Consider the following 15,494-nt stretch of genomic DNA (forward strand, 5'->3'; position numbering starts at 1 on the left):
ACCAAGATGCCTGTTTTTACATCTCACCTCTTTTTCTATGTAGTTAGAGAAATTTCCACCTTTGCAGGAAGGGACACATTATTCTTAATCAAAACTTGAGAATGTGGCAGGAGGAGGTACAGCTGCAGATGAGCATTATCTAATTCACCCATCCTGTCATGTGAACATCCCTGCTTAATTTAATACAATTATTTCATCAGTGAGGATAATATCAGCAGCATGATTCATTTATACAACATGTTTCACAACTGCCTTTACCTCTCGGCTTCTTATTATCACTACTGATAATTTCACCATGAGTAGCTTCAGAGGAAGGGGAGGGGATGTGAAGGAAGCTGCCAGTATCTTTGTGTGAGTGTGTGGACAACTGTAGTCTTGAGGGACACTGATGCCAAAGGATTTTCTTTGCATCTATGCTGTTGCACTTCGATTTCTGATATACTTCAGTTAGACATTTCTGGATGAGCACAAGACTGAATGGATAAGCTACTGAGTGGCTGCATTGTTCAGTGGGCAACAATAGCATCATTGTCTTCTGCCCCAGACATGCCAGTAAGTGCTCCATATTTTGCATTTCTGTTGCAATGAAGATCTCCACGAAACAGAAACCAGGGTGGGGGAATGAGGCTTTGTTTTTGGTGAGGTGGCAGAGGCATTCTTTTAGAAACCCCCTCCCTCTCTGGCTTCTCATTTCTAACTCATTTGGCTGTAATTTGTACTGTCAAGGTCATTTAAATAGGCAGCAAGATGTGGTGAATCTGTTCCCAGAGGTCAGGAAAAGCCTCTTTAGTAGAGCAGACTGGGCTGTGCTTATGCCAGGTCATTTAAGCACATTTCTATTGCCAGTCAGATGATACACAGGGTAGTTCATGATTTTGTAATAAACCATGCAGCCTGGACCTTCAGTGTGTGCCACAGTGGGATACAGCACCCGGATTTAAATGACAGTACAATAATTCAGTTACTGTATTTTAATAGTCCACTAATCTTTAAAATATGTGTAAAGGAGTGAGATTATCAAATCCTAATGAATTGTCTGGGTTCTTCCCCATCCTTCGTCTTTTTTTTTTTCATTCTCCTAGACTAGTTCATTCATCTGGACTATCTGTCATTTATTTAGCTCTTGGTGTTGAAATAGTGCCATTTTTAATAAATGGTTTAGAGAGTTTCTCAAAATCTGATTTTATTCCCTTTTTTTTTTTCCATATCCATCTTCATAGAGATAAATTAACCTTTTATCTGAGGAGGAAGTAAACAGAGACAGCATGATTGAAAGATTAGAAAAGACACCATTTCAGCCAGCTATTTCAAGAGTGGTGACTGCGAGTCAGAATTCCTGGGTCTGTCTGAAGCTCTGCTGCTAAGTTACTGTAGGACTGTGGCCAAATCCTTTCCTTTTCCCTCTCTTTCATTTTTTCCTCCCATGTTAATAAGCACTTTGTGTTAACCTAGCATTTTACCTTTTCAAAGGACCATACGAACCTTATAAAAGCAGTGTGATGCACACTCAACTTGCCAGCAGTATTTCTGTTTACATGTTGCTTGTCAGGCACTTACATTTGGAGATTTCCTGTGTTTAACACTTAAATATGACAGCTCAAGGTTATACTAATTCAGGATGAGTGAAGCTACAAAACACAACTCTTGAATATTTTATTTACCCCCCAAATTCTGGTGTAGGTGAAGGGTTACTCTTTCTTCCCTCATATACTTAGAGATCATCTGGGAAAAAAATCTAGAGCAAATCAAGGATTTAAAATTCCCCAAACTCAAGTTTTGGTTAATGACAGTCTTCCAGTCCTGGGAAGTTTGTTCCCAGTCCTGGGAAGTAAACCAGCTCTTCCTAAAATAGTGACTGTTCTGACACTGCTGTGATACAGGGGATGGGAATCTCTTTACTAATGCTTTGCTCTTGCTATGGGTACTTCATTTTATTAGCCCTCCTTCATGTGTTTTTGCTTATGCTTTACTCTCTACATTTATTTTGTGTGTGTGTGTGTTTTGTTTTGTTAGACAAATGTGCTACTTCAAAAAAGACATTTCAAAACCTTTAATCAAGATCATATTTTACTTTCATCACGTGTGTTTATATTATTACAAGCCTTTTGGGTCTTAAAATCCTTTGGTCTACGGATTAATCAGTTTGGCTGATATATAAATGAATGTTTGACTTTAACTCTTTAAAAAATACTGGCATGGGAGAAAAAGCCCTTATCGACGGCACCTTAGAATAACTGCATGTCAAAAAAAGTCAGGGAACAATCAGTACTTTCTCCAATAAAAACTAGGTGCAGGGAGTAGTTCTAGATCCTGTGACCCACTGCATAAAAACAAATCTCCTGGCTGTTGAAAGATACTATCTACCTGAAGTGAAGATACTACACGTATTTTTATTTCTTTTGTTCCTACTATTTGCCCTAGCTGTCATGCTGCACTTCCACACAGCCTTGATATAACTGAAAGTGAAGCCTGCTAATCTGTAATGTGGCAACATGTTAAATGGGAGGTTTTATGGTTAAAAATTAAAGGTAGATGAACACCTAATTCTTCCTGTGGTTATGCAGGCTCAGATCCGTAATGAAGACAGTTCTTGATTTAAACTGCAAGAGCAGAGGATTTTGAATTTATGGCTGCAGGAAGGAAAAAGGATAAAATGTTTCACCAACTATAGGAGTGAACATCCTAACAGTCATCTTCACACTTAACACAATTGTATGTTATTACCTGTCTCCCAGGTGTTTTTTAGAGTCTTTTGGAATAAATCAGTGTAGTTCCACTGTGGTAAAGGAAATTACTTAAATTATTACCAACTCATGATGCAACGTAGGATTTCTAAACTGTCTGACTGAATTTTTAATGCATTTGACTTCCAGCGAGGATTTGAGAATGCTCTTTGAAATAACAGAAGTAAAAATGTTATGAAGACCAAACACTGAAGTAATATCATTTTGGTAAATACATAAAATAGCTGAAAATTGTTTACTTATCCTCCTTTACGAGAACCAAGCTTCTGTGACCTCCGATTAATTTACCATTAGCCTGAACACACAATGAAAGTGAATGAAGGGGCAATTTGGAATGACATTTATCAGCTCTGGAACTGTCGACTTCTATTATTTCCACAAGGCCTTGTATTTCTTGGCTCCAGAGACGGCTGTGCTGACTTGAATGAAGAAGAGCATTCTTACTACCAAGAATAGTTACAGCACAGACAGCCTCATTGCTGGGTGCCTACAATGGAAAAAAACACCTCCCCTGTTTCTAACTCACATTAAATGAGACCAAATCCACTCTTCTATAGTGGACTTGCACAAGACCTTGCCTTCACACCAGGATTAAAAAAAAAAAAGGGAACTAAGGAGGAGCAGGAGGAGGCAAGGAAATAAACTTCATAGCGATAGGATAGCTGAGGGATTGAGTCAAAAGGATGAGACTGGAAAAAAACCTTTCAGCATGAGGATGCAGTTTGGAATCCAAGCTGCCTTTGCAGTGAGTGATACCCATTCCCATCAGTAACTGGCTGCTGCTCCCTATGCATTGGTACTGCTCTTGGTCAGATTTCCAGTGACCAGAGAGCACATTGCAGGTTTTACTACCATTTCTGACACTAATCAGCCCCTTTTCTTGAGACTTAAAACAGAGGTCGAGAATTGAGTGTACATAGAAACTAAACCCTCTTGGATTAAACCGAAACAAGTCTGTGGGCAAGTTGGCTTTGCTTCTGATGCTATCTTCCAGATAGATGACTCTGCTCCTCAGAGATCCTTGTCTGGCACAGGGTCACTGTGTTCGGTTGGTTCATTGGCTCATTTGTACTTAAAACTTTTATGCAACTCTCTCAGTACTGATTTCACAACATTAGAGTTCACTGCTTTGGGATTTTCTTGGTTTTTAACTGAAATTGGGTGAACAGCAGAGCAAGCCCCCCTTCCATTTGGCCAGTAGGTTATTTTATTCTAATTTGATTTTATCTTTAGTTTTGCCTATTTAATACAATGGATTTGTATTTATGTAAAGTAATGAATCCCTTCTTAAAGTGTCAAATGCTGGTTGTACTCGTAACATTTTAACCCTGCTGCTTAGGTCTCCTAAAAGATCAACAGATGTCTGCGTTCTAGGTGCCTAGTTCACTTCTGAGAGTACAAGAGTATAGGCTCCTAATACAAATTTTATGCTTTAATTTTTTTCCCATTTATTTTATGCACGAGGGTGGCTTAGACACCACTTTAAGGATGACAGCTTTGTCCATTATGCCTCTGATATGTTTGTCTGCTATGACTGTTCCAAAGCTATGTAGAAATAATCAAATATAACAAAAGTGCTTTACTTAGAGCTTGCTTCTTTAAGCAATGGAAAAGTTATATGATGGTGCTTTGCAGAATTGTCTTGTGTTTGTAGATGTATATCTACATCATACTTCCACAAGCAATAGGCAACTATAAAATTCCTTCTTTACTGCAGCACACCACCCTCTGTGGAAAAGAATCAGTGTTATATGATAGTAGTCAGAGATACCTTAGTGGTAACAGTAAAACACTCAAACATTACGAGTCTAATTCCAGTCTGCTTTGCATTGTTGTAAGTCAGGAATAATTCTTTAAAACTAAATGTACTTACAGTTTAGAGAGATCAGAATCAGTTTCTTCAGTGCCTAGAGCTGAAACCCAGTTGTCTGATATAACCTATTTTGTAGCTAAAAGATGATTTTCCTAAGTCACAGTGTCAGAGAAGAGCTAAGCTATTATGTGATGATTTGATCTAATACCATATTCATTAGTTCTGGCTATTTAAAAGTCAGCTAAAATAACTTCTAAAATACCCCCTTGTTGAAAAACCTTTTCTCCCTTCTCTGTTTTTTTTCCCCTCACTGTATTTTATGTTGGTCAAACAAAAAAACATGCCTTAGAATTTTAGTGTGTTTTATAACACTGTCTGTCACTCTGTGTAATCAAGCCAGGTTTAGGAATAATTCCAGTTACCCTGCAAAAAATGTCACCCAATTTTTCTATTTTCACATAATAATAATTACTGAAATCTGGAAGTTCAGCTTTGCAGAAGAGGAAAACATCTATCATCTATGGCTATATGCAGAATTATCCAGGTTATTGTTTCAGATTTTGTGGAAAGAAAGGACATGCTTCTTATGCTTTCTCGTTAAGGTGAAGGAGAAGTATTTATTTCCTATGATATTTTTGTGCTTGGAATTCTAAGCCTGGGAAGTGCAGGGGAAAGGACAAGTTAAAAAACAGCAAAACAAAAAACCCCAAACCAACCAGCCCACCAAAACACACAAAAAAAGGACCATCAAAATAACCCAACGGAAAACCCATTCACTTAAACACGTTTGCCCAGTTTGGGTGGTGGTGATTGAATTTTAAGTGAATATGCTCTTCAATTCTTATTTCATTAGGGAATATAACATTTAAAATAAAATAGCAGAAATATAACTGGAAAATTGCTCTTAATTTTCATGATAGAAGCATATATCTTGTTGATGGGAGTAATTTCTTCTGAGAAAGTGCATCCAAAGTGCAAATGGACGATGTTCTCTGATCATGTCATGCTAATTTTCCAGTTTATCAGTCATTTCAGTTCCGAACTGGAGTGACAAGATGATATCACATTTGATCTTCATATGTATCATACAACCTTTCAGGTTTAGAAGTTCATATGAGCTGAAAACAGCTGTCGTTGCTTGGACGGTGTCGTGCCAACAGCAGTTTCGTAATAACATTCTTTTCTCTTCTGCTTGTCGTAGGATGAAGTGGCCCAGCCTCTGAACCTTTCAGCCAAACCCAAGACATCTGATGGCAAGTCTCCCACATCACCCACCTCTCCTCATATGCCAACTCTGAGAATAAATAGTGGGGCCAGTTCGCTAAAGTCCTCTGTGCCAGCAACGTTAGCTAGTCCTTCGGCCAGAGCTAACACAATAGGTAAGCTCAGCCTTGTCTGTCCCTCCTCATAACGATTCATAGGTGTAAATGGGAAGTGGGCATTTATCAGGCAGTGCCAGGCAGTGGTCTAGGAGCTGTCATAGGTTGACCATTACACTCTGTTTTCTTGATGTCAGCGAAGAAACTCAGAGAGAGTTACCTTTCAGGAGGGGTATCTGAGCTTTTACAGGCTCAGAAAACAAAGACCTGTATTATTTCAGATACTGCTTTACCAATAAAAGTTAATAAATGCTGTTTGTTTAATGGCATGCATTAAGGACAGTGACTTGTCTAATGGTGGGCGTTAAAGACGCGTGATATTATACTGTGTCCTCTAAAAGCAATGGATAAACTTTCAAAAATATCCTTAAAAGTTATATCTTCCCAAAATTACAGGTTTAATCCTTAGTCTGCTCAAAAGCTGCATGGAATATTATTTTACCTTGGTGTAATAAGCAAAACAATTACCAGGTTCATTTTAAAAAATCCAAATTTAATGTTGTATCTTGCAAAAAGTCTTGACTGGCTGTTTTAAATATTGTTCCAGAAAACAGTGGTATTTCTTACTCCTGCTAAAATTACATTTCTGCCCAAAGACCATCTAAATAGTAACAATGCTAGTGGTGATTTTACACATCTGATATGTTAAAGGGACTGCTCTTTGTGTATATAAGAAAAATGTGTCCACCCCCCATTCTTCATCCTTGTAAATGAAAAAATTTATTCCGTGAAGTGATGGAGTACAACCTGAATTAAGATTTCAGTACGTAAATCAGCCTCTGTTTTGGGAATTAAAGGAGGTAGATGTACCTTTTCTGTGTTTCTTCTAAAGCATCTCCTGCTGGCCACTTTCAGGGATGGCACAAAAAACCCAAAAGAAGCCATAGGTCAAACTTATCAGAAGCTGTTTCTGTGATACAGCAGTGCTATGCAGTAAACTTTATTTGGTATGACGCATTACGACTGTGGAAATATTTTTAAAATATGACATTACTAATTGTTAACACCTCTTTTTTTATTAACCCTGCACTCTTTAACTGTGGTAGGTAGTAATGCATTTCATCTTTAATTTGCTTGACCCTGCTGCTCTCCATGCACAGTGCATTTGGGTTTCAATTTTTTCACATTAGATTTCTTGTCCTTAAGTAGAGCGAACATCACATTTAGATGGGGAGTTAAGCATCTGACCCACATCTCAGTGGCAAGACATCTCTTGTTCTCTCCTCTCCAATCTTCTTTCCCTACACACCTGATATTTTTCATAGGTTTGAGACCCCTGCAATTTACTTCTTTTAACAAGATGCAGATTTTGAAATGCTGTACCTGTAATGAGTGATAATGTAATTGGATAAAAGCTGTGAGGATGAACAGAGCTTTAAAGGTCACTCTTGTAAGAAGAATTAATGTGTTATACCATTAATAAACCATGGAAAACTGTGGAGCAAAAGATAACATACTTAAGTTATTGTTAATGACATAGAGTTCACTGCTGTATATCTCTCAGCTACAAATATAGAAAGTGACTTTTTGAGGTTGCTGTGCAGTATCACTGTGCATGCTGTATATATAAGATAAGCTGTCTTTAACTGGTGCAGGAGCTGGACAGACATAATGTACTTCTAACAAAGGTTTATTCTTTAATGTAGGACTAGAAGAAGAAAAGGCTCTTGAAGACCCTACGGAGTCTTCTCCTTCTAACTGCTAGGTCAGATCCAACCAAAGTTAAACAAGTTGAACTCGTTACTGTAATGAAACCGTTTGATGACCTTGAAGTGAGCGTGAAATTTTAAGTCACCCTCCAGCAGGAGCTACACCACAAAAAAAACTTGATAGCATTTTTAGCAAAGGTACTAAGGTCCCTAAAATGGTAGAGAAACTGGATCACATTCTTATCTTGAGCGATAAAGTCCCTCTACAAAAATTCGCTGGGAAACACTCAAGTCCTTTGCCAGACAGTTGCCTTCACCATTTGAATGATTGGAGCTGTCAACACAAGGCACAAGTTGTCTGTCCTAGGTGTGCACAGCCCACCTTGCTGGGATGCAGTTGAGCCATCACTTTTCACCACCAGTAACTTCAAATTAGAACTGTTCTCCGAAATCAGTCCTTTCAGGCCACTCAGCTCCCATGGCGTGGAGAAACGCTCGGGCATTGTTCAGCTCTCTTTGAGGGATGTAAACTTGGAGCCTCAGTGATTAACAGCATAGCTGCACTCGGGCATACGGATACACAGCCCTTTCCAGAGCTATCCTTATAGCATATAAATTGTGCTACAGACTGAGCAGTCACAAATGTCATGGCTTCATGTATGACTTTAAATCCAAGCATTTCTTTTTGGGAACAGGCATATGTCCGTGTACTAAAAACAGAAACAACTTCTCTCTGCTCTTTGCCATTATCTGCAACATCTCTGTGCTAGTTTGGCAATCCTTGTAACTAAGTGCATTTTATGTAATGCAGTTCCCCTCTCTGTCAATAATTCACCACCTACCCTAAACAACAATAATTTACATTCAAGTCGCTTCTATATTAATCATTTCCCTGCACACCAGCATCTTGGCAGCTACTGAAAAACATAAGGAGTGCTTGCTTTTATTCACTGTCATGTGCCAAACTGTCTCAAAGATAGCAGTATTCAAGAAAAGCCAAATAGTCTGGAGAAGGGCATGAATTCCAGTTCCTAGGCAAATTCGGCTCTATTGCACATTGAAAGTATTATACCTACTCTAATCAAGAGCACAACCAGCACTAATACTACTGTTTGTTTGCTTCCTTTTTAATTTATTCTGACTACATGCGAGGTTGATCAGTAACATATGCAAACTGGGGAAGAAACCAAGCAAGTTGATAAAATGGAGGTTTTAAAAAAAAAAAGAAAAGAAAAATCAGCTGGTCGCTCTGTGCTGGTGCAGGCTATAACCTTCCTTATGCCGGGAAAGCTGGAATTACTGGAATTCCATTGGCTGGGAATTACTGAACTGGGTCATTTGATAAAAGCAATGTGAATTGAGTTATTTCATATAAAACTCTCAGGGTTCCTGGGGATTTAGCCAAAAGCAAACTGTTAGTACAATTAACAGCAGTCAAACCGCACAGAAACTTTTCTTTCTAGTTTTTGCACTCCAAGGAAAATGGGAATACCAGTCCCATTCTGTCTGCAGTCTAAAAAAACAATAAAACCCCAAACCAAACTAAAATCCTGACAGCAGCACAGCACTGAACTAATCTGACATCAGCTTCTTCCCCTGAAATGTTTTAAGCAGCAAGACAATGTCCTACGTTTTTTGGCAATCAGTGGATCAGATAGAAGAGTCTAGCAATACAACAAGGATGTGTAATCTGACATGATTAGACAAGGCTCTTTAGGAACAGAACATTCATAATTGAGACAAAGAAAGAGTATTAATAACACTTTCCTAACACGGCAGTTAGCCATTTTATATTTCCTTTCTTTAATCTTAGTGTTTTTCAACAAATCATGGGATTTAATAGCGTGTTTTGGCAGATTAGAGGATTTATGGCCCAGATGTTTTTTGTTCTAAAAATGGATTAGGGTGTAAAGTTTGCTGGAATCCATGGAACATGTTGAGGCAAGCCGGTCATTTTGTGTGTGATTAGTGCCTGCCTTCTGTCTCACAGTCCCTCCATCTGTCACAATTCACCAATGGATCTGGTTAGATTTAGCCTCATGTCACAAACAGAAGTCCCTTTTCTGGGCAATTTCATATTACAGATTCATTTTATGCCGTTTTTATGCCCTAGTTAAAAGACAGAAAGAAGTGTGTGCGTGCGCACACGTGTGGGGATGTGGAGAGGGGGAGGGAGATTGATAGATATTAGCCTCTCCTTTAATGTTTGAAAAATAGACTGGGGCTTGGAGTCTCCCATCAGTATTCTATCCTACAAATCACATGCAGATCATAATAAGTATAATCTACAGTACGCTAAAGGAAAAAAATGACAAAGTGTCACATTTAAAATTAAATAGTATTAGCTGTGCCGGTGATGCTTGTAACATTTTAAAAGGAAATAATTCAGTGACTACTAAGGCTAAGCCCTAGGCTGTGAATTTGCAGCAAAACAGTGGACATTTGACCTACTATTAGCAGCATGAATAGGAGTGGGAATGTAGGTCCGTGTAGCTGTGGTTTCTTATACATTTGTGAATGACAGGTGGTGGTGGGGAGCATTCAGTGGATGAGGTTTCTCTTTCCAGCCATTATGCATTTCATATCTATAGCAAACCACCGCCACCTGTGGTTTATTTTAATGTATTCACAAGTTTTAAGAAGGGGAAGAATGAAATGGTCTATTTTTAAGAGTTTGGGATTGCTGGCATGATCAAAGCTTCCCCTAACTCTCATCCGGTTACATCCTGCTGCATACAAACCACAGGGCTAACCTCTGCAGTGTCAGGGAAATATTGAAACTAATGGGATCAAATAGCAGGAAGGATGATTTTGGCACCGAGGTTTCTCATTCTTTCTATCCAGGTGGCTCTATCATAACAACAACAGAATTACAAAGCATGGAACGAGTTTCTGGGCCTTGCTTTTTAAGTCTTTCTCATTAATAACGATAAACCGTGCGTTTTATCGATGAAAGCTAAAGTGTTTTCTTGTAACTTTCTTTTTTTAAGACATCCTTTCTTCTATCACGTCGTCAGGTTATTTAAATGACCACGATGCTGTTACCAAGGCGATCCAGGAGGCCCGACAGATGAAGGAGCAACTTCGGAGGGAGCAGCAGGTGCTGGATGGGAAGGTGGCCGTTGTGAACAGCCTGGGTCTCAACAACTGCAGGACAGAAAAGGTGAGTTTCTGAGACTCCCTTTGCAAAGGGTCAGAGATTGCATTTGGCTCTCCCTACAGATACCTTGGTTCTTCCTCCTTTCCTTTCCTCCTTTTTCTTGCTCTATTTTTCCTTCCCCACTTTTAAACAGAATAGTTCAAAAAGAAGTGAAAAGCAAAATGAAAACCACAACCAAAAGATGACATGAGAGAGAGATGTGGAGACCCCTGGGGGAGAGTGGGGAGGAGGCAGAGAGAGTTAAAGCCCTCACAAAAACTTTGGAGGCCACTAATTCTCTGTTCCAGCCTGTCAGCGTGTATTAAGAGAAGGTGATCTTGGAAATCTCTGGGTCTAAGTGGAAATCTTGCATTATGGAAATGCTTACATGTGTTTGTGAGATGAGCTGGATTTGAAATATTCAAGCTTCTTTAGGAGCATAAGCTTTGCTGATACTCAGGCTCAGCTTCTGGGTATTTAGCCTTGTGAGGTTGTCATATATGATATTTTGTGACCACTGCAATGTAGCACTGTCATGTCACGTTAGATGACTTAACAAAATTGAAAAAGCAGAGAATTGACAACACGAACTGCACCAAATATTTTCAGTGAAACTTAGAGGCAGCAGAACGTATGGACCTTACCACCTTCTGCTTTTGGACTGGCCTGTGAAGCTGCATTATGACAAAATAACAACAAAGTGAATATTCTCCAGAAAACTTTGTATGTGCTGTAACTGTCCTGTATGTCAGTGAGGTTGTGATTTGCTGCTTTTCTCTGGAAATATCTGATGTCTTTCCATGCACTGCCCTGGCTTATGGAGGATAAATAGACCTGCCAGTCCTTGCTGCCACATTTATAGTGAACTGTCCTTATAATTCTGCCACCTAAGATATACATCCAAATGCTTGCGTGCATCTCAGCATCATATGCTTAGCAGGACTCGTTCCTCAGTTCCTCTCTTCTGCTTCAGTATTTTCTGGGGTGATACATTCATCCTTGAGCAGTACAACAAGGATCTCCATTGTCACATTTGGTGTCAACTGCATTTTTTTGAAACCACTTTGACTGGCTTTGCACTCTAAGGTCTTGTGCGATTCACTGAGGTAGGCAGAAAAATAGATGGAATAAAAATGATCAGCTATTTAGCAGAAACTTGAAATTCAGTCATCCTAGGAAGCTTGTGAGTCAAACAATATTGTCCAGAATGAGCAGATTGGTAATTTGGATAGCTTTCCATTTTCCCTGTTTTTAGATGGAGTTTGATCAATAAGCTGTGAGGAGCCAGCAGCCTGGGTAATGAATGTTAAACGTACATGTGAGTCTCTCACCACTGTACTTTTTTCATCAGCCCGTCCTGAGTGTAAGTGATGTAGAAATGACTCCAATTTCATGCACTTTCTTGGGAGGAAGGGGAAGGAAAAAAGAGGTCAGGGTAATAGGTATCTTCTTAGAAGAATAAGAGTGCTGGTATGGGGAGAGGGAAAGAAAGAGAGGGATGGAGCTTGTTTATGGCATTTCACATAGAAGAGTACCAGAAGGGAAAAGGGAAAAGCAGAGTGTCAGATATAAGAAGAAGTGATCACAAGCACAAAGGAATTTATATTCAAATATTTAAGCATTCTTGAAAGGATGCTCGGAGCAGAAATTCCTTTTCTCTGCTCCCCATGTAGAAATGACTTTAACACTCAGCCAGATGCTAATGCAAAGTGACTCAAGCTATTCCTCGCAAGCATAGCTAAATTGCCGTTATTTGTTAAGCGCATTGAATTCAGCTGTGGATACAGCAGTTGGTTGCATTCAGAAAGCATCTGTACCCTTTTTTTTTTCTTTTTCTTTTTTTTTTCTTTTTTTTTTTTTTTTTTAATCCTCCAAAGCAGAGACAACTCTACCTATCTCCCCCCTCTCCTCCCTTGTGCTGGCTGGGAATTGTCAAGTGACAACCGACCAAATCCTTTTGGACAGGAAGCCTTCATCCTGAGTTCTATATACTTGCAAAGCAGGCCTTGTGGTTGGATCAGGAAGCCCATTAAAAGCACTTTGATGGTATGGAAATTCATCTTCATGAAGCACCCAGGCCCCTAAGCAGCATGCTGTTTAGCTGTGGTTACAGATCAGTCATTCACATCGGAGGGCAGTAATTGTGCTGACGGCTTGTTCGGCAATGGAAGCACATAAAATAATCCCAGGCCCTCCACCATGGCATTGCGAGTTAATCTTCTTTAATACAGATCAGCTGTTGTTCTAACACATGACTTTATGCTGGCTCTAGTGACTCTGCACAGCCTTTTGATTAAGTAACAGGAGTGGAACCATCTGCATTCACTTTATTCCGTTACTTTCCTATTCTTGGGATCCTCCTTAGCCTTCTGTTTTCACTTCTCACCCTCAACCCCAGTTGAAGTTTATTTTCCTCTCTAATTCATGCCTCCTGGTGGGCTCGTGGAGGGCAGAGACGAGTTCTTTTAGAAGGTAGCAGGAAGAAAAAATTGTTTGCTCAATTAAAAATTTTTCTAAAGCAACTGTATTCTTTGTGTGTTTTGATAAAATTAATGTCAAAACTTTATTGGGGCTCACTGATTTGGACTTGGTGATCTCGGAGGTCTTTTCCAACTGAATTGATTCTGTGATTCCATGATTAATTTTATTCAATTTTCTTTAATTTTCTCTATTTTAAGGTGAAGATGGGAAAGGACAGAGCCAAGTCTGAGCCCTGCTAGACTATAATGGCGTTTAAGTTGCTGAGGTGACCACTTAAGCCACTAAGTACTTTTTAACTTGTAGGGTCTTCTGATCTGTCTCTTGCATTTGACTCCATAGAGGAAGGACATAGGCTGTAAAGTTTAGATACTTGTTCTCCTTCCTCTTTTATGCTCTAGGCTCTCCACTGACTAGCCAACTCTGAAGTTCAGATCCAGACAAACACACCAACTTCTCTGAAGTTTGTGTCTGTTTGATATAGGACTTCTTTTGAATTAAATTTTATTCTGGTTTTCCTTGTTTTCAAAGGAAGAAAATGAGATAGTTGGGAAGGTGATTTCTGAGAAATAGAGCTGCAGTGTTAGCACTGAAGGTTTCCCTTTCAGAAGCTCAAGCTCCTACCATGAGACTTGCAGGCAACCCCCTGACCTTTTGGGACATCACGTTTCTTGCTGATCACTTCCTGACTGGGAGATTTTGAGATGGGGGATGGAATTAAAAATTGTATATATGTGTTCATGGGCACAATGTAGAAATTTACATTCAGCCTGTAGTTACAGACAGAGGAAAGACTCTCCTTCCTATAGAGTGACCTTAGTCTTTAAAGGCAACAAACCCACCTGGGACGATCCCAAAATTTTCTCCCTTCTTTGTGGAAGCAGCTACTGTATTTTTGGATTTTTCTGAGACCTCTTGAGCTTTTTGTTGCATGCTACTACAGCCTACCAGTGGAGGTGGGCTCTGTGCAGTTCTTAACAGGAAGGTATGTGGTAGGGATTGGTAGGGATTTTTATGCCAGGGGTAACTGGGCAGGTTTGAGGCTGCAAATCACCTCTGCGAGTCTCTGTTAAAGCTCTTGGGGCTTTTCATTCACATGTACATGACCTATTATCTTGCTTGTGTTCCCAGATGGGTTGATCTCCATGGACAACCAGACATGCCAGCTAAGGCAGTAGTCAGACAGGAATTTTGTGGAATTATAGTGAAACTGTATAAAAGGAGTCATAAACAAGAGAGATTTTTTTAAATGGCTAAGATGATTTGGGTGAGTCACTTTATGGGCATCCAACTTGGACCATCTTGACAGATTTGATTTTCAGAGGATTACAGTAAAAACTATGAGCATCACGATGAACATGGATTTTAGTAAAACCTATTTTAATTGCAAATGCAATAAAACATATTTTTACATTACTTTTCTTGGAAACATTTTGGTGTATAAATGAGACGTGTGTGTGTATATGTTTTTCTGGTTTCTTGGAAACCCGGGAGCATAGTTTTATTTGTAATTGTCATCTACAGTTAATTATAGCTTGATATATACTATACATAAACAATGTTACCTATTATACATGTAGCTTAGAGTGCAGGTTGTCAGCTGGTGTAAACAGCACAACAGGCAGCGTCAGCAAGTGATCTCTGGCCTATCTGTTCAGCCCCAAAGCTGCCTGTTCCTCTGCAAAGGAGTTGTACACAAACACAAAGAGCCAGCATGTGTGTGCATGCATCCAAGCCTACAGTGCACTCTTTCAGGGATGCACAACACAAACATGCACTGCGCTAGCCAGTAATTCTCTGACTGCAGTCAGACTCTCAGGCACTCGTGTATGTGCCCTGGTAACTGCAAAAGGAGGAAGGGGGCACACAAGGCAGGTACTTGAGTGTGTGTCAGTGTATAGACTGGTACAAAAACAGGTCCTGGTTTCTGAATGCTGGCGCCTGCTGCTGAGGGTGCTGCCGGCTCAGGCAGCTGTGTATGGACACAGCCACACAAGAGTTTCAGATGTGCAGGGGTGCAGTCGCCCTCTGAGCTGAGTACATCCCATTACCCACACCTCCTGTGCTAAGTGTTTCTTAACCTGTGATACGACTTCTCCCTGTTACAGCTTGGAGTGTGTCCTTTTAAAAGGCTCTGACATGTACTTGTCTGCTGGTCTGTAACTAAAGAGCTATTTGTAACAATATTTATTCCAGCATCGTAAGCAGGAGCCTATTTATTACTCATGCTTATGGAACACTGGGTTCAGGATGTCTTCCCTCCCATTCCCACTCACCCCTCCTCCCACCATC

At 39.7% G+C, this 15,494-nt stretch overlaps 1 protein-coding gene across 16 annotated transcripts in view; it reads left to right on the forward strand.

Annotated features, from left to right (window-relative positions):
- Window positions 1–15,494, forward strand: part of SOX5 (SRY-box 5) — a 640,197-nt gene that overhangs the window by 596,743 nt on the left and 27,960 nt on the right. For 13 of the 16 annotated variants that reach the window (XM_027659186.1, XM_027659196.1, XM_027659172.1 and 10 more), the window contains 2 exons: window positions 5,759–5,936; window positions 10,576–10,748. In XM_027659186.1, the coding sequence (XP_027514987.1) occupies window positions 5,759–5,936; window positions 10,576–10,748 (351 nt within the window). The remainder of the gene's footprint in view (window positions 1–5,758; window positions 5,937–10,575; window positions 10,749–15,494) is intronic. The other 3 variants (XM_027659155.1, XM_027659163.1, XM_027659268.1) reach the window with 1 other exon arrangement.

The sequence above is a fragment of the Corapipo altera genome, unplaced genomic scaffold (assembly GCF_003945725.1).
Source record: "Corapipo altera isolate COAL_440 unplaced genomic scaffold, ASM394572v1 1, whole genome shotgun sequence".
Taxonomy (NCBI): Eukaryota; Metazoa; Chordata; class Aves; order Passeriformes; family Pipridae; genus Corapipo; species Corapipo altera.